Below are 24,023 nucleotides of genomic sequence, written 5' to 3'. Positions count from 1 at the left end.
TTCTCAAATTTTCCGATCGTGTGTACACAAGTCCGACGCACAAAAGTTCACGCATGCTTGGAATCAAGCAGAAGGAGCCGCACTGGCTATTGAACTTCGTTTTTCTCAGCTCATCGTATGTCTTGTACGTTACCACGTTCCCACGTTCGTAATTGTTGGCCTACATTTGTGTGACCGTGTGTATGCAACCTTCGAACAATAATCCACGGTTTTGTTGTCATAAAGTCCGATTGTGTGTACAGGGCATAAGAGCAATAATTTAGTCGGATGTATAGCTGTCCACATGCTTTTTGACCGTATAGTGTAGATACAATCGGATCATAGAAAGGAATTGACAGCCTAAGGTGAACCTTAAATATCTTATACCATCTTTATACAATAAGGCAAGCACATTTTTCAGAACAGCATTATAAAATATTTGCTACGGAATACGTTTATGGATGTTAAAATAAAAAGTAAAATATCACTGTGGTTAAATTAGTCACCTGCTCAGATGAAAATAATCCGATTAAGAGTCTCCATTCTATTAAATTGTGTATGTATAATGGAAAGCTTATAGGAACAGATGCTACTTTAATTAAAAGATGTATTTATCCCTTATCCTTCACAAAATAATACATGTAAAAGCAGGTTTACAGATTGAAACAAGACAATCAAGAGACAAGAATATTTGTTGCTATATTACAGAGGATAGTAAGCCAGCAGCCATCCAAAAGAGAGCAAGCTTGTACTGTATCAGTATGGAAACTGCTATACCTACAACTGAGATCAGCGAGAATTTTACTGCCAAGCCCACTATATTCCCCAGATCTGGCTATAGCATCTTGGCGTTTCTTATGTTTATAAACGCTGCCTTTTCGATTTTCAATAATTTGTTGGTCATTTTGGTGACTATGAAATATCCTCAACTCCGCAATCCTATCAATATTTTTATCCTCAACCTCTCATTTTCTGATCTTTTAATGACACTGTGTGGGACAACCATAGTGGTTAGTACCAATTACCATGGGTATTTTTACCTGGGCGAAAAATTCTGTATCTTCCAGGGCTTTGCCGTCAACTATTTTGGTAAGGTTTCTTTCTTACTATAACATTAAGAAAAATGTACTATTATTATTACTATTATTATGTGTTAGTATTTGATATTTTGTATAATACATAACTACATTTTTGCACAACTTAAAATGTATCTAAAGCATTTTTTTTTATTATTAAAATGGGACTTAGTTTAGTAAACCTATAAAATTGTATTGCTGTGTCCCATTGAGCAGATTCACCTTCCATATTTGTCCTGATGGGACTAAACGTGAGGCCAAATCTAACATTTTGAGTTGTCACCAGAATACTTATACAGGAAAAGTCCTCCAACTTTTTGCAGAGACAACTTTCTAAGCAATTTCCTGTACTTGAGAGATCTCCTCTTGCTTCATGTTTTGTCTACATGACAAAAAGTAAAAGGAAATCTCCGTAATAGAACACAAATAAAAATAAAGTCACAGATTTAACCATTCTCTACTACTCTATGCAAAGAATTTTTTATATATATATATATATATATATATATACACTGGTGTTAGATATATTTTATTATGTTTTAATCTAAACTTAGTTCATCGTCACTAGTTTTTATTAATGTACTTTTGGTTCTAAACAATGTTGGGGTCAGATATATTTCATTATGTTTTAATCTACATTTAGTTCATCGTTACTAATTTTCATTGATGTACTTTTGGTACTAAACAATTTGGGGGTCGAAGCTTCCCTTACATGTAGGAAAAATTTCAGCAGTATGAAATACTTAATCTTTTATGCATTTCAATGAACCCATATCAAGATTCCATATTACAATATAATTTTTTTTTTTTTACAACAAATGATCAGTTCAGAAACATTTACAATATGAAAATAAAAACACCAATACAAATAAAAGGCAATGATTAAACATAATTGAAGTATGTAGACTTTTTTCACTATGTATGACCTTTGGATGTACAATGATCATTCTATTGCTCAACAAAATGGGGTAAAACTAAAGTAAAGTGAAAAAACTCAACGCATTCATTTAAATTATTTTCTATAAGCTTGAATCGTGTCTATATTGGAATGTCATTTTAATAGACAAACACTATAATTTCACTGTCCCTGACAAAGCAGACCTGTGCACTATTAGCCACAGTTTTGTGTCTGCTCCCTCTAGTGGTGAATTTGCAAATTACAAAAGATAAATGTTCTTTTACAAAATGGTAAGTTCACAATATAAAAATGAACAAGAGTAATGTAAACATGTTTTTGCTTTCTATAAATGAAATTAAACAACATAAAAGTAATATATTGTTTATCCTTGCCAGTAACAAAATTTCTACTATTTATCCAACAGACGTGCATCAAACTAGAGGAGTTATTTATTTGATATATTTCTCTTCTTCTGCAGGAATTGTATCACTTTGGTCTCTGACTATCTTAGCCTATGAGAGATACAATGTAGTGTGTGAGCCAGTTGGAGCTCTGAAGCTGAGCACACAAAGAGGTTACCAAGGATTAGCGTTTATTTGGCTCTTCTGTCTGATCTGGGCAATAGCGCCTCTATTTGGTTGGAGTTCCTATGGTCCTGAAGGTGTTCAAACCTCTTGCTCCATTGGTTGGGAAGAGAGATCCTGGAGTAACTATAGCTACCTGATTACATACTTTCTGACATGCTTCATTATTCCTGTTGTCATTATTGGATTCTCATATGGAAGCATTCTCCGTTCGCTGCATAAGGTAAATTTCATCACCATGTTCTATTGATAACCTTTTGTTTTTAATTAAAGCCACCACACAGTAATTACATATATCAAAAAGGTATACAGTACTGACACCCTTCTTAGAGCCCCTTCCTCCCCTATATTTTTTTAACTAGAAAATACCTAAAATGCATCTCCCTTGCAAAGTAAACAGTCTATTTGCCATTAGTAAATCGACCCCTGCATGATCTATTCACTTTCTGATGCGCATCTAAAACTTACTGATGTTCCTTCCATGCAAGTACAGAAAAAAAAATATTTTCTGGCGAGAAATCCAGTGAGGTCCTAATCCAATAGCCCCGCTCTATTCTCCTCCATGGGTTTCAGACCCCTCCCCCCCCCCCCACACACACACACACACACACTTCATTATAGTCTTATATTATGAAAATAAGGGGAGCATTTTCTGCAGTTCAACAGAGGAAAACTGAGCAGTGCTGACAACATTTTGGGGATTTTATTGCAGCAAAGGTAAATTGCACTTTGCAAAGCACTTATCCCTAGAGCTTAGTGAATGTGGTAAAATTTCACTTAGCAAAATACCTAATCACATGCAAGAATAATAAGACATAATAGGGTTAATTTACTAAAGGCAAATCCACTGTGCACTACAAGTGCATTTGAAAGTGCACTTGGAAGTGCAGTCACTGCAAATCTGAGGGGAAGACCTGAAATGAGGGGAAACTTTGCTGATTTTATCCTCCAATCATGTGCAAGCTAAAATGCTGTTTTTTTATATTCCTTGCATGTCCCCCTCGAATCTACAGCGACTGCACTTCCAAGTTGTAGTGCAAAGTGGATTTGCCTTTAGTAAATAAACCTCAATGTATTTTTCTTGCACATGAGTGGATGATAGAAGTCAGCAGAGTATCACCTCATTCACCTCATAAGCTCTGGGGAAATATCACTTACAAAGTACAGCTTCCCTTGCAAAGTAAACAGACTTTTTTTATTTAGATCAACTGAATCAGCCCTAATTCTGGAATTGCTGCACTTCTCTCTTCTGTCACTTGATGGCTGGGTATCTGGTGGCATTAGATAAGACAAGAGCATTGCAAGGTCAGATTAGGAATAGATAAGTGTCTAAGCCAATGGGCAGGGATTTTGTTGGGTCCCTTGGCCTGCTGGGAAAGCCTTTTTATTTAGGTGAGTTCAGGTGATTGGGGCTCTGTGCCACCAGGACGGTTGTCTGGGCGGACATGTGTTGCATTACCCCGGACTTCTAGGCCAGAGCCTGAGGCCTATCCTGGGGACATCCAGCTGCTAGGCTATTCAGAAGTAAGAGAGCAGCGCAGGGTTGGGACTGTGGCTTGCACTCCAACCAAAAGTTATGGTTCTGCAGGCCGGAGAACCTGCCATGGCTTGACGTAGAGGGGAAGCTGTCTCCACTAAGGGACCATTCACCTTAATGCCAGGGACCACCGTGTGTAGCTGAAGCAAGTGCAGGCGCAATGTTCTCACCAATCAGGGACGGTGAAGAATTGGGAAACTTCAGCAGGTGTCAAGCTAGTGACCCAGCCAGCAAAGGTGATGCTTGCAGAGCAGTCTTGTGTGCCAAGCCAGGGACCGAGCAGGCCAGTGGGGTGACACTTGAGAAGGATCAGTGAGCGCCAAGCTAGGGACCCAGCAGGGATGCAGGGGTAACGCGTGAGGAATATACTCAGTGAGAAGAGCTCAGGAGATCCAGTGGCAGTGGATCAGAAAGTCTTAAGTGATAGACAGGGAGCTCAGTTGAGTGAAGCTCTAAAAAGGAGATTGTGGAGGAAGTGCAAGAGTTCATTACCACTTGTGTTAGAAACTGTTAAAGATTGTTGTCATAGGAGACAGTGTGTCTACACATGCAGACATGGTCTCAGGCTGGGTGCCTTTCCCTGCATGGCTGTCTACCTATAGAAGTCTCGGAGTCTGCTAATTAACATTGCAACTACTAAAGGGTGTCCTGGCACTAAACCCTCTCTACCACAGTTCTGTTTAAGAGAAAATAAATCTCTTTGCATTCAAGAAGTGTCTGATGCCCATTCATTAATCTACCTTACATTGCACCCACCTGCCTTGTAACCCACTCTACACAGAAGGATGTCAGCTGTCCCTAACTCTGGAGGTCACCATTAGGCCTGGAGAGGCCCAGGACTTGGCTACATTCATTATCTCTTCTATTGCTGTATATGGATGATGGCACTGTAATTAGTTTAATAATAATAAAAAAATCGAAGTACCTTTTTTCCTATTTGATATACAGCTGTCACATGACCCGGCTCCTTCCCAGCCTGTCTGCAGGGAATCATAAGCAAGAGGAGATTCTAGTCCTCTGCTGCTGGTCACATTTTCAAAATTAAAAAACAAAAATCCTTTGCAATACAGAGTAAAAATAAATAATATCATTAAATTGTTTTACAGTATATTTTAAATGAAATATTTATTATTTTGTGGAAATATTATGGTGTGGATGAATTTCTGCCAGTCACAGACTGTGTCATGCCCCTCCAGCCTGTGTCTTAGAACAAGAGAAAGGTAAATCAAGGTGTAATATCCTGCCCCCCATTGTGTTTAGCTAGTTAGTGCTCATGGAGAAGGGAAGGAGTGGGCTCTCATTTATCACTGTGTATTCGCCCACATGTGTGAGCCCTTGTACACACCATCGGAGATTCCGACGGAATGTGTCCGATCGGAGCGTTTTGTCGGATATTCCGACTGTGTGTGGTCTGCATTGGACTGTTTCCGTTGGAATATCCGTCGGACCAAATTTTCCAACTTGCCGGAAATATTTTCCGACAAAATGCTCTGATCGGACATACTCCGATCATGTGTTGAGAATTCTGATCGGACAAAGTGCCACGCATGCTCAGATGAAATTCCTACATCAAAGCTATTGGCTACTAGTCTGAACATAGTCCCGTCGTAATGAAATAACGTCATCACGTTCTGAACGATTGGATTTTCTGACAACTTCGTCCGACGGTGTGTATACAACAGTTTCGGACAAAATCCGACGGATTTGGTTGTCGGAATCTCCGATCGTGTGTACAAGGGCTAACTCTATAGTCACAGGGGTTGCTCAGATGTGATAGGGAGGAAATGCTTAGCATAGAAACTCACTGAAAACTGAGCATGTGCAGAGTTGGCACTACAGTTACAAAAACCCTAGCTAAATTGGGGACATGAACAGAAGGTGGAGATATAGAACAGCATGATCAACCAGTTTTTTTGCAGAATACAGAAAACCGATCTCATAGTGACTGAGTATGAACAGCATGTAATATACCATGATTTTTATCATGTGGGTTTAGTAACACTTTGGCGGGAATTTACTAAAAGTGTAGCACTCACAATCTGGTGCAACTGTGCATGGTAGCCAATCAGCTTCTAACTTTCCTTTGTTCAATTAAGCTTTGGCAATAAAACCTGAAAGCTGATTGGTTGCTCCAGATTTTGCCCTCTCTAGCTTTCGTAAATAACCCCCTTTAACTGAAATGTGTTTTGATTTTTGCCAGCATGACCATTAAAGACATTTTCCTGATCTAGCAGGAAGTGAGATTAATATTTCCAATGGGGTAAAGACAACAACCACCCTTTATTCTACATATAAAATATGGCATATTGTTTTGCATTATATTTTTATGCAGTTAAAAAAGCCACCAATCTATTCCAAAGTGCCATAACTATAAATGACTGAGCCCTATAGAAAAAATCTATAAGGCATGTATGATGTTTTTAATAAAGCATTTTGTCTGTTTCAGTGGAAGTCTAAATTTTAATCTCTTATATATTTTTTTATTGCATTTGTATTTCTTAAGCTAAACAGAAAAATTGAGGAGCAGGGAGGAAAGACTAAAAAAGAAGAAGAGTTCCGGGTTGTGGTTATGGTGTTGTTTATGGTTGTTGCTTTTCTGGTCTGCTGGCTTCCATACACCGTTTTTGCTCTTATTGTCGTCATTAATCCAACACTCTACATTCCTCCTCTTGCTGCAACTCTGCCTACATACTTTGCCAAGACCAGTCCCGTCTACAACCCAATTATCTACATATTTTTAAATAAACAGGTAAGTATTTGATACTACGCTTACATAGATCTCAGCACATAGAAGCAGAATAGTATTTTCTTTTTTCTCAAGTATGATAATGTTGAGCTATATTGGCATAAGCAGATGATGGAGAAGTCCCTGATGGTACTGCCTGTTTTATAATAAGCATGTGGCCTCTTTACTGGGTACTTGAATCAAGAACAGGTAGGGAGTTTATTCCTCACGTATTTGCAAGACATATATCTATGGAATCATTCACACCAAACTCTGACCATATCACCAACATCATAGAGATTAAAACTCATCAAACCAGGGTATGGTTTTTGCAAACTTTTTATGTTCACTTTAGTGGATCCTTTGCCCTTTGTAGCCTCACATTACCCCATTGTAGCCTCACATTGCCCCATTGTAGCCTCACATTGCCCCATTGTAGCCTCACATTGCCCCATTGTAGCCTCACATTGCCCCATTGTAGCCTTACATTTCCCCATTGTAGCCTTACATAGCCCCATTGTAGCCTTACATTGCTGTTATTAGCTGACATGCTAAATACACAGGTGCTCTGATGTCATCAAGTACAATGCAGGACTATTAGCCGCAAGGAAGCCAAGGGACCATACACAGTCCAGAGCACTGGCTACTGAGGGAGCTGGGGACAAGGTAAGTAAAAGTACTATTTACTTGTACCCAAGGAATAAACAAGCATTTAACTCCTGCAGTGCAGAGAGAGTCCCACTGAAAGAGATTTTTCTCCCTGATGTTCAGCTTTAATAAAATAACTAGGGATGGCCGAACTGTTCGCCTGGGGGTCGTTTCGCTGCGAATTTTTCGTGTTCGCGATTCGCCCGATCGGCGGACTATTGCCACTGCTCGCCCGGCGGACATACGCGTTTACAGTGTGAAAGACTTTGACCCATGATGACACATCCATCATGGGGTACAGGACACCCAATTCAGCACATGAACAATTGGACATTCCTCCTACCTTATAAGTAGACCTGATCTGGCAGCCATTTTACATTCTGTCTTATGTCAGTTTAGGGACAGGACGCTGTGTGGAGCAGGGACAGACTGTAGTGACACAAATCGCTAGTTATTAGGTCCACAAAAGTCCTTTTAAGGACTGGTATAGGTGTACAATATATAGGGTGCTGGTGCATTACTGTGCTGGTGATTGCAGCAGCCTGTCTTTTGTCAGTGTAGAGAGTGTAGAGAGTAACAGGACTCTGTGTGTAGCAGGGACAGTCAGTTTAATCCTTAGCTAGCTATTACTATTAGGTCCACAAAGGTCCTTTTAAGGACTGCTATAGGTGTACAGTATATAGGGTTCTGGTGCACTGCTGTGCTGGTGATTGCCGAGTGCACTGCTGACTGATTCTGCAGCTGTCTTTTGTCAGTGTAGGGACAGGACGCTGTGTGGAGCAGGGACAGTCAGTTTAATCCCTAGCTATTACTATTAGGTCCACAAAGGTCCTTGTAAGGACTGGTATAGGTGTACAGTATATAGGGTTGTACACGTATAATATACTTTCTTCCAAATATAGAAAGAATATTATACTTGACTGCTGCCCGATTTTGCAGCTGTCTTATATCAGTGTAGGGACTGAGGGACAGTCTGCAAATCATTAGCTACTAGGTCCACAAAGGTCCTTGTAAGGACTGGTATAGGTGTACAATATATAGGGTGCTGGTGCAGGGCTGTGCTGCAGATTACTGCCTTATTCTGCAGCAATCTTTTATCAGTGTAGGGACTGAGGTACAGTCTGCAATTCACTAGCTACTAGGTCCACAAAGGTCCTTGTAAGGACTGTATAGGTGTACAACATATAGGGTGCTGGTGCAGGGCTGTGCTGCAGATTACTGCCCTATTCTGCAGCAGTCTTTTATCAGTGTAGGGACTGAGGTGCAGTCTGCAAATCACTAGCTACTAGGTCCACAAAGGTCCTTGTAGGAACTGGTATAGGTGTACAATATATAGGGTGCTGGTGCAGGGCTGTGCAGCAGATTACTGCCCTATTCTGCAGCAGTCCTTTATCAGTGTAGGGACTGAGGGACAGTCTGCAAATCACTAGCTACTAGGTCCACAAAGGTCTTTGTAAGAACTGGTATAGGTGTACAATATATAGGGCTGTGGTGCACTGCTGCTGACTGCTGCCCTATTCTTTAGCAGTCTTTTATCAGTGTAGGGACTGAGGTACAGTCTGCAAATCACTAGCTACTAGGTCCACAAAGGTCCTTGTAAGGACTGGTATAGGTGCACTATTTGGTGTGCAGTATATAGGTGTGTAATACACGTATAAAAAACTTGCACATATAGAAAGCATAGTATAGTGCAATTCCACTGTGCAGCATTGTGACTGCTGAGCGGTTCTGCAGCGATACTACAAAGAGTGACAAACGCAATAAAAAAAGTATTATAACTGGTGTGATAGACCAGTGGCCCCCACAAACGACAGATTGAATCGGGTGTGATATACCGTCTTCCACATACATACTGTATTTCTCTAGAGACTTTTGTCACAGTGTCATTTAAAAAATGACAGGCAGAGGAAGAGGCAGACCCTTCCGCAGGGGTGGTAGGGGTAGGGCAAGAGCAACAGGCTTAAGCCAAAGTGGCAAATTGCAGAAGGTGCGTGCGATTACGTCAAAGGACGCACCAGACTTGGTTGAGTGGCTCACTCAGCCTTACTCACTGCACCCTCCTCATCCTCTCGATCTGCACCCTCTTCTTCACTCTCTGCTATGTGCACCACCAAAGACACTACTACCAACACCACCACCACCATATACCTTCCGCTTGAGTCACAGTAATTATTTTCCCATACATATCAAGACATTTCCGATGCGCAGCCACTCTTGGCATTGGATCAGGAAGAGGAGGTAGCAACAACCGCCACTCAGCAGTCTGACGACAGTACCCAGATCAGCCCAAGGAGGAGGCTGGTCCCCGCTGTTGCTGCCTACTCCGAGATCTCTAATTATAGTGGTGAGGAAGGTGACGTCGATGATGACTTGTCTAGTGATGTCACGTGGGTGCCCACAAGAGAGGAAGAGGAGGGGAGTTCAGAGGGAGATATGGACCAGCAGATAGGGAGGAGAAGCAGGAAGATTGCACAGGAGGGACAAAGCAGACTGCGAATGTATCAGGAGCAAGGCATCAACCATGTACGTTCACATCTGGCGCTCCTAGGATACCGGCACATGGCTCTGCAGTGTGGGCTTTTTTTAATGTGTCCGCTGCTGACAATAGTGTTGCCATCTGCAATCTTTGCAGTCAACGCATAAGTCACAGTAAGCCCAACACTCACCTAGGGACGACCGCCTTAAGAAGGCACATGAGCTGCCATCACCGAGCCCAGTGGGAGCAACGGAACACACAAAGCCATACTCCAGGCTCTCACCATCCAGCCTAGTCTTCTACTTCTCCTTCTCCTCTCTCCTCACAATTGTCCTCCACTCCACCTTTCATCACGCCATCCTCATGTTTTTCTGCAAAAAGGCAGGCTTCCGTGGGCCAAATATTTGAGCGTAAAAAAAATGGATGATGCTGGATAACCCTCTTGCCCAACAGTTGATGGCTGGCTTGTCAGAACTGATAGCCCGCCAACTACTGCCATATAAACTGGTGGACTAGGAGGTCTTTCGAAAATTTGCGCCCATTGGAACACCACAATGGAAGGTCCCTGTCACGATCAGGGGTCAGGCTCGAAAACCAATTGCTATAGCAGTTGCAGGACTACCACTAACCAGCAGGATAGGAACACAGGCAGTCACCCTGGCAGATGACACAGGCTCACCTGAGATGCGGAGACTAAGTACTAACCGGTTTTCACCAGAGCTCCAGATGGTGGAGATGGATTTAGCTGTGTGTTAGCACCAGGTCGCAGTCGTCAGGATCGCCCCACCAGGAGGTGAGCAAGCCGGGGTTCAGCAGCGGATAAGCAGGTAAGGATCAAACAGAAGCGTGGTCAGTAAGCAAGCCAAAAGGTCGGTAACGAGTTGTTGCAGGTTGGGATCAGGCAGAAGCGTAGTCGTGGAACAAGCCAAGGGTCGATAACGAGCAGTACCAAATATAAACGGCAGCAGGGAAGACAGGAGCAAAATACAGGCTGGAGATAGCACAATATTCTGGCAAGGAGGAAGTGCAGAGACATGGCTTATATCAGGAAGTTCATGGGAGGAGCAAAGAGTTCAAGGTTCAGCTGAAATCAAGGTACAAGGCAGGGTTGTGATCTGACGAGGTACTGTCTAGCATCTCAGATAGCTCAGAGAGAAGATTCATTGCCAGACACAGCTGAGATCCCAGGTTCAAGTCCAGGTCCTGACAGTCCCAGGAAGGAAGTATTTCTTACAGAAGGGCATCCCAGAGCTATGTGCCCATGTTCAGCGGCAAGTGAATGTATCTCTGGCACACAGTGTCAGTGCCAAGATACATCTGACCACAGACATGTGGTCTAGGAAACACGGGCAGGGAAGATATATCACCTTTACTGCCCACTGGGTGAACCTTCTGATGGCCGTCAAGCATGTAACCCCTGGCACCCATGTAGATTTGGTTTTACCGCCACAGATTGCATGCAGGCCTGGCTCTTCTTCACCTTCTCCTACTCCATCCTCCTCCCTCTCCTCCTCGGCTGACTCCTCCTTTTCCGCTGCTAGCATCTCTTCCGCTGCGCTGCCCAAGCTCCCCAGAACCTATTCAACATGCCAGGTGAGACGTTGCCATGCTGTGCTGCATCTGTTGTGCCTGGAAGCCAAGAGCCACACTGGCCCGGCACTCCTTTCAGCTTTGCGTTCACAGGCAGATCAGTGGCTAACACCGCTCAATTTGACAGTTGGTAAAGTGGTGTGTGACAATGGTGCCAATCTGCTTAGCGCATTGAAACAGGGAAAAATTACGCACGTGCCATGCATGGTACACGTCTTAAACTTGGTCGTGCAGCGATTCATTGTCAAATTCCCTGGAGTCCAGGACATCTTGCGGCAGGCAAGGAAAATCTCGGCACATTTCAGAAGATCTTACACGGCCATGGCTCGCCTTGCTGACATTCAACGGTGACACAATCTGCCAGTCAGACGTCTTATTTGCGATTGCCCGACGCGATGGAACTCAACCTTCTATATGCTTGATAGGCTGCTCCAGCAGAAACGTGCAGTTAACGTCTACCTGTATGAACTCTGTGGCAGAACAGGTTCTGGGAGCTTGTTTTTTTTTCACCACGCCAGTGGCTGCTCATGCGCGATGCATGCAGACTTCTGCGGCCATTTGATGAGATCGCCAAACTGATCAGTCGCAGCCATGGCACCATCAGTGACATGGTACCTTATGCCTTCTTTATGGAGCATGCATTGCGTCGTGTCAATGTTCAAGCTGTGGAGGAGCAGGAGGGGGAAGATGAGGAAGTCGCATGGCTGGATGAATTCCCAGGGGGGGCTACTCTATCTGAGACAAGTCAACAACAGTAGTCTGAAGAGGAGTCAGAGGAGGATGTTGCCGGGGTGGATGAGGAGGAGCAAGAAGAGCATGCTTTAAACATTTTCTGGGATCCCTGTTGTTGTGCGTGGATGGGGAGAGGAGAACGAGGAGGACGACATTATCCTGGATGATGAGCAGGAGCCAGGCCACCACACCACTTCCAGTTTAGTGCAAATGGGGGCCTTCATGCTCCAGTGTTTTAACAGGGTCCTCCGTATAAAAAGCATAAAGGTCAAGGGCCAGTACTAGGTGGCAACGTACTTAGACCCTCGGCACAAACACAAAATGGCAGAAATGTTACCACCGTCATAGAGGGCTGTCAGAATGGAGCACTTCCAGGCCTTGCTTTGAGAAATGCTGCATTCTGCTTTAGGGTGCGCTGGCAGAGGAGGAATTCCTACTCCCAGAGAAAGAGTTGCGGGTACCAATCCAACAGCGCCTGCAAGAAGAGGACGGTTTGAAGATGTGTTGCTGATATGAGGTCATTCTTTCAGCCGACCCATCAACAGGTCTCATCCGGATCCAGCATCATGGAACGCCTAGACCGACAGGTGTCCGACTACATCGAGTTAACGGCCAATGTGGACGCTCTGAGGAGTGATGAACCCCTGGACTACTGGGTGGGCAGGCTTGACCTCTGGCCAGAGCTTGCCCAATTTGCAATGGAACTGTTGGCTTGCCCCTCGTCCAGTGTCCTGTCCGAAAGGACGTTCAGCGCAGCAGGGGGAATCGTCACCAATAAGCGCACTCCCCTAGCTCACGACAGTGCTGACTACCTCACATTTCTAAAAATGAATGAGGCATGGATCTCGGAGGAATTCAACACATGTGACCAGTAGACCATGTATATCTCAATAAACAATTTATTTAATCGAGCACACAGACCTTTTTTCTACATTTGGCTCACTTCCTTGTACAAAAAAAGAACACCGTACTATATGCCCGTACCCTCCTGTTTGAAGAGGTTGAGCGGTGTCATATTTTCGGTGCCCAGCAGCGAGTTGCTGGTATCAGTGCTGCTGTCAGTGCTCTCTATCTCGGTGCTGGTGTCAGTGCTCTCTCTCTCTATCTCGGTGCTGGTGTGGTGTCAGTGCTCTCGATCTTGGTGTTGGTGTGGTCTCAGTGCTCTCGATCTCAGTGCTGGTGTCAGTGCACTATATCACAGTGCTGGTGTCAGTGCACTATATCACAGTGCTGGTGTCAGTGCACTCTATCACGGTGCTGGTGTCAGTGCTCTCTATCTCGGTGCTGGTGTCAGTGCTCTATATCACGGTGCTGGTGTCAGTGCACTTTATCACGGTGCTGGTGTCAGTGCTCTCTATCTTGGTGCTGGTGTCAGTGCTCTATATCACAGTGCTGGTGTCAGTGCACTCTATCACATTGCTGGTGTCAGTGCACTCTATCACGGTGCTGGTGTCAGTGCTCTATATCACGGTGCTGGTGTCAGTGCACTCTATCAAATTGCTGGTGTCAGTGCTCTATATCACGGTGCTGGTGTCAGTGCACTCTATCACGGTGCAGGTGTCAGTGCTCTATATCACGGTGCTGGTGTCAGTGCACTTTATCACGGTGCTGGTGTCAGTGCTCTATATCACGGTGCTGGTGTCAGTGCACTCTAACACGGTGCTGGTGTCAGTGCTCTATATCACAGTGCTGGTGTCAGTGCTCTATATCACGGTGCTGGTGTCAGTGCTCTATATCACGGTGCTGATGTCAGTGCACTCTATCACGGTGCTGGTGTCAGTGCTCTATATCACAGTGCTGGTGATCATCTCCTGCACCCTCTTCATAGCCTACCCTGACCTTTCCTCTCCTCCATTGCCTTCATGCGCTCCTGAGTCCTGAACTGTCAAAATTTCACATATAAAAAAAGAATGTTTGTAGTTGTCGATCCCAGATTCACTTCATACATGTGTTATGTCTGTGGTCATGTGGTGGGACTATGTGTGCACAGCTATTAATTATTTTGTGGCTGAAAATATGACCTGTAGGTTTTTAAAGTTCGCCTGCCATTGAAGTCAATGGGGTCCACCGCAAACTTTGCGGTTCGCGAATTTTCGACCGTGTTCGCAGTTTGTGTTCGTGAAACGTCCCGTTGGAAGTTCGCCCATCTCTTAAAATAACCATTGAGTACAATCTAATACAATGCAGATACATGAGAGATAGAACAAATGCCTATTGTCCAAATAATGTAACTGAGAATTAATTGTATAAGATAGCATTTGCTATTTTTACAAATAGTTTTATGCTTGACTGTAAGATTTTTTGTGAACAGTGTTTTTCATTTACAGCATTAAAAGATTTTAAGTTGCCACATAGTAACTGGTTTGATGGTTTATTTGAATCTCATCTAGAAACAGTAAGCGTAGCAATGATATTTTGTTGAGCTTTTAGATTATATAATTATGTAGAATAAACTGCTTAGAAATCATATCAAGTATAACAATTAAGAATTTCTTCATTACAAATCTTCCTCTCTGGAGTGCATTACGAGTCAATCCTTACGCTCAACAAGTTTTGTCATCTCAGTCTGATTGTCTGTGTGAAACTTCAAACTGAGCCTTCTCATAAGGGATAATTAACGGGAAGAAGCCATTCCTTTTGCGTATGTAAATTTCAGCTTGAGCCATTGAGTTCTGTAAGCAAAAGACTTTACAGCAAATTGAAGGTCTGGGAAATGGGAAACTGAACTTAATGCTCCTCCTGCTGGCTCAGAAAAATAAAGCAACTCATTTGCATACTATATTTCATGCAGTATGTACTTCACAAAAAACGATTAAAGAATATTTTTGTTCATTTTGACCATAATAAATAAACATGTACAAAATAGCAAGACATTTACTTTAATTCATTGTTGAAAATGTATTTATTTGTATAGCACCTACTGCTTCCAAGAGAGTTCACTGTTTATATTTCCTACTCTGATCAGACATGTTTGGGTAAAAAGCTTATTATTCTACATAGTTACATAGTTATATAGTAGGTGAGGTTGAAAAAAGACACAAGTCCATCAAGTCCAACCTATGTGTGTGATTATATGTCAGTATTACAATTTGGGGTGTTCGCGGCAAATTCGAAAAGCTGTGGAACACCCTGTACAAGTCTAAGGGAGAAATCTAAAGTGCTAATTTTAAAGGCTTATATGCAAGTTATTGTCATAAAACGTGTTTATGGACCTGGGTCCTGCCCCAGGACACATGTATCAATGCAAAAAAAGTTTTAAAAACAAACGTTTTTTTCGGGAGCAGTGATTTTATTAATGCTTAAAGTGAAACAATAAAAGTGTAATATTCCTTTAAATTTCATACCTGGGTTGGTGTGTATAGTATGCCTGTGAAGGGGCGCATGTTTCCCATGCTTAGAACTGTCCCTGCACAAAGTGGCATTTCTGCAGGGAAAAAAAGTTATTTAAAATCACTCGTGGCTATAATGAATTGTCGGTTCCCCGTAATACAGAGAACAGTCATTGAAAGTCATTGATAAAAAAAAAAAAGAGTGGGGTTCCCCCAAATTCAATTACCAGGCCCTTCAGGTCTGGTATGGATATTAAGGGGAACCCCGCATCAATTTTTGTAAAAAAAATGACGTGGGGTTCCCCCCAAATATCCATACCAGACCTGAATTGGTATGGATTTTAAGGGGAACTCTACACCAATTTTTTTTAAAAAATGGCTTGGAATTCCCCCTAAAAATCCATACCAGACCCTTTATCCGAGCACGCAACCTGGCAGGCCGCAGAAAAAGAAGGGGAACGATAGAGTGCCCCCCTCCTGAACCGTACCAGGCCACATGCCCTCAACATTGGGAGGATGCTTTGGGGTCCCCCCCAAAGCACCTAGTCCCCATGTTGATGAGGACAAGGGTCTCATCCCCACAACCCTGGCCGGTGGTTGTGGGGGTCTGCGGGCATGGGGCTTACCAGAATCTGGAAGCCCCCTTTAACAAGGGGACCCCCAGATACCGCCCCCCTTGTTTGAAATGGTAAGGGGGTACAAAAGTACCCCTACCATTTCACAAAGAAAGTGTAAAAAATAGTTTAAAAACACACACATTCCGTTGCAAAAGTCCTTTATTAAAAATAAAAAAAAGATTCCAGCAGTGGTAATCCACTCTTGCTATCCAGCGACGGATGATCATCTTTCCAGGGGGTCCAGCGATGGCTGATCTGATCCAGCGATGGGTGATCTCTCCCTCCAGCGCAGCGCATCCATCCTCTCTTTCCACCGGAGACACTGCGGGCATCCCGGCAGCCTGACACTTCTTATATGAGGAGGGCGGGCCATCCGTCACCTGACCCCATCCCCCTCTTATGCAAGGGGAAAGCCCGACTTCCTCAATGATGTGCGGGTGACCCCGCCCCCCTCTGATGTAACGCAGGTTTCCGTTACATCAGAGGGGGCGGGGTGACCCGGACGTCATTGGGGAAGCCAGGCTTTCCCCTTGCGTCAGAGGGGGGTGGGGTCAGGTGATGGGTCGCCCCACCCTCCTCATATAAGAAGTGTCCCCTGGGGCAGGACCCAGGTCCCTAAACACTTTTTATGACAATAACTTGCATATTAGCCTTTAAAATTAGCACTTTTGATTTTGAACGTTCGAGTCCAATAGACTTTAATAGGGTTCTAAGTTCACACAAAGTTTAGGTCTGTTCGCAGGTTTTGGTGCGAACCGAACCGGGGGGTGTTCGGCTCATCCTTAGTCACCAGTATGGTATTTGTATATTGAAATCATATCCCCTCTCAAGTGTCTCTTCTCCAGAGAGAATAAGTTCAGTGCTCGCAACCTTTCCTCATAACTAATATCCTCCAGACCCTTTATTAGCTTTGTTGCCCTTCTTTGTACTCGCTCCATTTCCAGTACAGCCTTCCTGAGGACCGGTGCCCAGAACAGGACAGCATACTATAGGTGCGGCCGGACCAGAGTCTTGTAGAGTGGGAGAATTATCATTAGACCTGTAACTGTATATTTTTTTAAGTTATAGGAGGAAATAAATACAAAAAATGTATAGATTGTTTCTCTGATCTAAAATAAACAAATACATTACTTGGCAATAATGCTAGCTATTTAGCTGCCCATAGGCATTGGAGTTATATTTACTGTATGTAATGGTCAGATTATGATAAACACCACGGCTGGTTGATAGTTATATATCGGGTAAAATGGAAAGCAGTCATTCAAAATTATCTGAGAGAGTTTTGAAAGCAGTCATCATGATAAGCAGTCATAGGCAACATAATAATGACAACGTTTATTTATTATTTCACTTTACTTTCTTTCAGTTCCGCCATTGCGCTGTTCAGTGCTTGACATGTGGCCACATTGACCTATCTGCACCAGAGGAGGACAGTGCATCTATGATGGTTCCGGCTGAAATCCAAGCAGCTACCAAAACCAATCAAGTGACTCCAGCCTAATTACTGCAAGACTGCATTTAAAAACATTTGGGTCTGACACAATCCTTGTGTTGATTCAAGAACTGGAGTTATATCCCCCAGACACAAAAAGCTTGACTCTGTTAATCTGTTTGGTGTATGTGGGGAATTAGCTTCAGTATTTGTAAGAAGATGTTGCTGCATAAGGCCCTATATCAATTTTTTATTAGTTTTTTAAATAAAAAAACAACTTTAAAGCAAACCTTCCGCCACATTATTATATTATTTATTTTATGCCATTTAATAATTGATACTGATATGGTTTGCCTTGTCATGAAGACAGGTGTTGTGGGATAAAAGTTCTTGTTGCATGAATACTTTCATACAACAATGCAGGGAAAAGTGATTTCCTTTACAAAAAAGACTAAATATGTTCAACAGAAATTTTGTAAGGAGATATATTCGTATCTTTGGGTACCTGTAGGACAGCCTTGAAAAAAGTGACAAATATAAAAGGCTGCCTTGTGAGGTCAAAAGCAGTCATTTCATTATCATTAAACAATAAAAAAATAATAATAATTTGTGCAGGCATATATACGAGGTGTATCTAAAATGTTTGGTCCAATATCGCAACGCCATCAGGGACTAGATGTGCATGCATGTACATGGCTATCCAGAGACATGTTGAGAAGTGCCACCTAGCGTGACGTACACGTGCCCGGCAGGGTAAACCCACTGTGGGCAGTCAACACAAAGTCAGTGTGAGAGGTAGGGTCACAGTGCAATGGAGCAATGAGTGATCATCAAGTTCTGCTACAAATTGGGAAAAAAACGCTAAGGGAAATGCATGACATGTTGGTGCAAGTGTACGGGACAGAAGCCACGAGCAGAAAATGTGTTTACGACTCATTTAAAGGCTTTCACAACAGGACGAAAATGACTGAGAAAGAGCCAGGTTCGGTTCGCCCATTGACAAGCAGAACCCCAGACATGATCGAGCAAGTGTGACAAATGCTGGCACGAGATCGGCGACTGACTTTAGCAAGGACACGGTGTGCACCATCGTTCCGCAAAGATTTGGGAAAGTGGAACATCTGTACAAGGTTTGTGCCACACAGGCTGACAGACGAACAGCAAACAGAACAGATGGAAGCCTCTGGAGATTTCATTACCATGTGTAATCAGGATCCATCCTTTCTGTGAACCATTGTCACAGGAGATGAGACCTCTGTGCCAATTCTTGGCTTACTGCGGCGTACCTGTTCTCAATCATCCACCGCAATCCCCTGATGTGACGCTTGCTGACTTCTTTTTGTTTGCCCGCCTGAGGAGCGTCATGAAAGGCACACGTTTTGTGGACGTGGTGGAAATCCATGAACGTGTGATAGCGTTTCTTCGATCGATTCCTAAAGAGGCCTTTGTTACTAGAAGCTTTATGAACATTGCCAAAAGTGTGTTGTGAAGGATGGCGATTATTTTGAAGACTAAACAAGGCAATTTGTATCTTCTGTTTTGTTTGTTTTCTGATACCATTCACCAAACTTTTTAGACACGCCTCATTTATGCAGTACTGCAGCACAAAATAAGAAAACAAAATTGACCTTACTCTATGTTCATGGGAATATTTAATTACTATAAGTGAATCAACTATATGGGCATCAGACACTAAAACAACAGTATATAAATCTCATAAACATATTAAATAACTTATTTTATGTGCACTGGACGACAAAGTTTTAAGGGGAAAAACGGGGCACAGCAGACAATTTAGATATTTAATATTAGAAGGTGTTTCCTTTAAATTGATCATAACTGAACAAAAGGAGCATCAATTTAATTTAAAAGTAGAAAAGAATACATAAATGGTTTAGACCACAAAGACTCAGAACTTGTGAATCTTTGCTTTGCCCAGGCAGAGCAAAACAACATGTAGATTTACACCAGCCTGACTAGTTTCTCATTCTTATCTTCCCTTTTCTGCCCTTGATGCCTACCATTTTAACGTTACCCAGGGCTGAGCACTTGCTCCTAGCCTCCATGTGATAGCACTCAAGCTATGAATATATTCCTGACCCAGCTGATCCCTTATGCTTAGGTCTTTGTTCAGAGATGTGGTTTTGAGAGGTAATAAAGGCACATTCCCAGAATGTTCATCACCTTCTTGACTTTTGACTGATGAGGATTTATGCATATAAGGATCTTTGCTTGACCCATTCCTCAGCTTGGGATATATGCTGGAGGCACAGGGGCTTTAGCTGACTACTGAAATGTATATCTGGAGGAAACTGGGCTAAAAGATATTTGGATAGGAGGATCTATAAAGAATCTTCTTGCCGAGGAGTGTTGTAGAAGAGCTGGGTAGAAGCTATTATTGTGTTTATTGTTCTCTTATTAAAGTGATTGTAAAGGCAGAATGTTTTTTATCTTAATGTATTCCATGCAGAATATTAGCAGAATATTTGTCCCTTGTTTCCCTCGATTCAGAAGGGGGACAGGAAGACCAAGAGAGAAAGCCGCCATTTGAGATATTAAATTTCCCAGTCTTCACGTTTACACCACAGGATTTGGTGACCACACCTTAAAATGATCCAGTGATTCAGGAAGTATTGACTTACCTACCTGTAGGGTGGCCAACCGCCTTACCAGGACATCTTTAGCCATACTATCAAGTAAGAACTAAGTTGTTACCTTGGAAATGTGTTTGCCTTTTAGGAGAACACAGAGCAGTAATACCAGTTGCACTGGAGTCCTAGGAATGGGTCAATTAAGCGGTAATAAACATTGAATAAGAAAAAAATAATCTTTCTCCCTGCAAGGCAAAGGCATAATGGTCTAGTATACATCTCATACTAGCACATTATTAAAGACATACCTAGAAATGAAGACCGCTGTCACCGCTACAAAGGCTTCCATCTTCACTTAGTCTTCCTTCCGGGTTCGTGGGCTGTGGCCACTTGAATGGCCAAGCCACAATGACATGACTCCCGCGCATGTGCACAGGATTCATGGCCATGGCACAGGGCTCAGAAGGTGACTGTGCCTCCCCTTCGGAGCGCATGCACTGGTTATGTCACTGGTGCACGTTCAGGAGATATTAATTTATCCTACAGTACAGGTAAGTTTCATTATAAGCTTACCTGTAGGTGAAAATTCAAATAGAGAGTTTACTACCACTTTAAGGTCATCTAGGTGTGGTACAGACAAAACAACTTTTCAGAGAAGAAGTGTGGTGGCCAAATATAGACAACAAAATAGAAATGTTTGTTTGCAATTTTGAACTGTGCTTGCTTAATGGCAAAAATCCAAAGAAAACAGCTGCTCTACAACAAGTCAGGTATCTCCCAAAAGGCCCATGGAATACAATTCAATTGGATGTATGCAAAGAAATTACAGTAGCACCAAGACATAAACGATACTGTTTGGTTCGTTCCGCGAATTCCGAACGTTATGGGCCGTTCGCACCAAATTCGTGTTGCGCTCACGGCCCACAATGCACTGCGTCATCGCAGTGCATTGCTGGCTCATGATTGGCCAAGCATGCACTGTGACCCCGCATGCTTGGCCAATCACAGCGCCAGCAGTGAGGAGAGCCATGATTGGCCACAGGCAGGATGCCTGTGGCCAATCATAGCTCAGGCTGTGTAGTACACGCCCCACACTATGTGTGTTGGCATCTGAAGCGGGTGTTCTGTGTACCTTCAACACAGTATACACCGATCGTTATCGGCCGATTTTCGATCTTGCTCTTCTGTAGTGGTTGTTGTCTGCGTGCCCTGGCCGCAGTATACACCGCTATATTCACCTCACCTATATAGCTAGTGATCTATCTTTTATAATAGAGCTTGCAGTCAGTAGTGTTAGGAGCTTGTGCGTGCTGTCTGCGTGCTCTGTACCCAGTACACACCGCTATATCCACCTACATAGCTCTTCTCTATTTGAGCCCACTTGCCATCTGCAGGAGTTATTGGAAGTTGTGTGTGCCTCCAGCACAGCACAGTATACATCTGTATATACCCCTTTATCTCTGGTGTTCTATAATAAAGGCATCTGCAGAAGTTAGTGGGTGTTTTGTGCCTCCAGCACAATATACACCTGTATCTACCCTTTATTGCTGTTCTCTAATAGAGCCATCTGCAGGGCTTAGTGGGTGTTGTGTGACTCCATTACAGTATACCACTTTATCTCTGGTGTTCTATAATAAAGGCATCTGCAGGAGTTAGTGGGTGTTGTGTGCCTCCAGCACAATATACACTACCCAACTGCTGTTTTACCCATCTCCCTTCAGGCCATTACCATGTCTGGAAGGCCAGCAAGGAGAGGCAGACAGGCGCGAGCCGATAAAAGAGGGCAAGCAGGCTCTGTGTCTAGAAACAACAGTGCTGGTCGTGGACGCGGTGCATTGTCATCAGCACGTGGCCATGGGACATGCTTGTCCTTCTTTTCGGCAGCTGGACATGTTGAACCGCAACATGCCAACGACTTGGTAGAGTGGATGACCAAGCCCTCTTCATCCTCCTCATCCTCTCTCACCCAGTCTCAGGGTACTAGCAAAGCAGCTGCCAACGCATCGTCTTCCCTCCTCTCAATGTCATCATCAGTGACTCCTTCCCTAGACCCACCACGTCCTCCTGAGGAGTCTCCTGAACTCTTTGAGCACAGTGTTGGGTACATGCTCTAGGAGGATGCCCAGTGTTTTGTAGCCTCTGATGATGACACTCAGCTAGAGGAAGGCAGTAGCATGAATGCAGAGAGAGGGGATGCTCAAGAAGGACAGCAATCTGGCAGTCATGTTCCACAAGCTGCAGCATATTGCCGGGTTTGCTACAGCGATGAAGAGGGAGGGGATTATGAGGGCACTGACTCCACGTGGGTGCCTGGTAGGAGAGAGGAGGAGGAGGAGGAGGCACATGTCCAACGAGGCAGGATGCCCTCCGGGGGCCAGCTTAGGGGCAGCACACCGACTGAATCCCACCGCAGAGCTCCGCCTGTGCAGGGCGCTGCCTCTGCGCGTTATTCTAAAAGTTCTTTGGTGTGGGCCTTTTTTGAGACAAGTGCATCAGATCGCACCGCTGCTATTTGCAACATATGTCTCAAGCGTATCTCACGTGGCCAAAACATCAGCCGCTTGGGCACCACATGCTTGACCAGACATATGTTGACCTGCCATGCAGCTCGTTGGCAAGCGTACCTCAAAGACCCACACCAAAGAACAAAGCGGACCTCTCCTTGCTCCTCATCAGCTGGCATCTCCAACCCCACTAGACCTTCAGTCCTCTCTGAAACCTGCTCTGAGAGGAATGAAGGTGTAGAATTAGGTGTGTCACAGCCAAGTGCTTCCGGGCACTCTGCTAGCAGTACACCCACGTCCGATTATAGCAGGCAAATGTCCCTGCCCCAGCTGCTGAACCGGCGAAAGAAGTTCACTCCCAGCCATCCACATGCCCAGCGGTTGAATGCTAGCTTGGCTAAATTGCTAGCACTTCAACTGCTGCCTTTTCAGTTGGTAGACTCGGCCCCCTTCCGTGAGTTTGTACAATGTGCGGTTCCTCAGTGGCAGGTCCCCAAACGCCACTTTTTCTCACGGAAGGCGATTCCGGCTCTCTACCGGCATGTGGAAGGCAATGTCCTTGCCTCGCTGGACAGGGCGGTCAGTGGTAAGGTGCATATTACCGCTGACTCATGGTCCAGCAGGCATGGACAGGGACGTTACCTGTCTTTCACGGCGCATTGGGTCACTCTTCTGGCAGCTGGGAAGGATGCAGGACAAGGTGCAGTAGTGTTGGAGGTTGTTCCGCCTCCATGCCTCCAAAATGCTACTGTTGGTTGTGACACACCTCTCTCCTCCACCCCCTCCTCTTCTTCTTCCTCCATGGCCTCTTCCAGTGCTCTGTCCTCAGAACCAGCGGTGCTCCGTAGGCTTTCCAGGGGCTACAATGCCATGCCATGCTTGCGCTGGTTTGTTTGGAGGACAGGAGCCACACTGGGGCGGATGTTTTGTCAGCTCTGCAGGGGCAGGCCGAGAGGTGGTTGACGCCACGCCAGCTTAAGCCAGGAATGGTGGTTTGCGACAATGGCACCAACCTACTCTCCGCCTTCCGACAGGGACAACTGACCCATGTGCCCTGTGTAGCTCACGTCCTTAACCTGGTGGTGCAGCGGCTCTTGGGCAGGTACCCCAGCTTACAGGATGTCCTGAAGCAGGCCAGGAAAGTCTGTGTGCATTTCCGCCGATCATTTAATGCCTGTGCTCGGCTGGCTGAGCTCCAAAAGGAGTTGAACCTGCCCAAGAACCGCCTTATATGTGACATGCCCACCAGGTGGAACTCAACGCTGGCCATGCTGCAGCGGCTGCACACGCAGCAGAGGGCCATCA

General features: G+C 44.2%; 1 protein-coding gene across 1 annotated transcript; it reads left to right on the top strand.

The window, feature by feature from the left end:
- The first annotated feature begins 670 nt into the window (after window positions 1–670).
- LOC143964138 (vertebrate ancient opsin-like) lies at window positions 671–17,856 on the top strand. The gene is made up of 4 exons (XM_077473834.1): window positions 671–1,068; window positions 2,432–2,760; window positions 6,578–6,823; window positions 17,558–17,856. Exons 1-4 carry the CDS (start codon window positions 741–743, stop codon window positions 17,690–17,692), a joined length of 1,038 nt encoding a protein of 345 aa, XP_077329960.1. The 5' UTR covers window positions 671–740; the 3' UTR covers window positions 17,693–17,856.
- Window positions 17,857–24,023: the final 6,167 nt, after the last annotated feature.

This window comes from Lithobates pipiens, unplaced genomic scaffold, assembly GCF_037356315.1.
Source record: "Lithobates pipiens isolate NorthernLeopardFrog02 unplaced genomic scaffold, aLitPip1_a1.2 Scaffold_8, whole genome shotgun sequence".
Taxonomy (NCBI): Eukaryota; Metazoa; Chordata; class Amphibia; order Anura; family Ranidae; genus Lithobates; species Lithobates pipiens.
The sequence above is the reverse complement of the archived record's forward strand: the minus strand, read 5'-3'. Positions and strand labels throughout refer to the sequence as shown.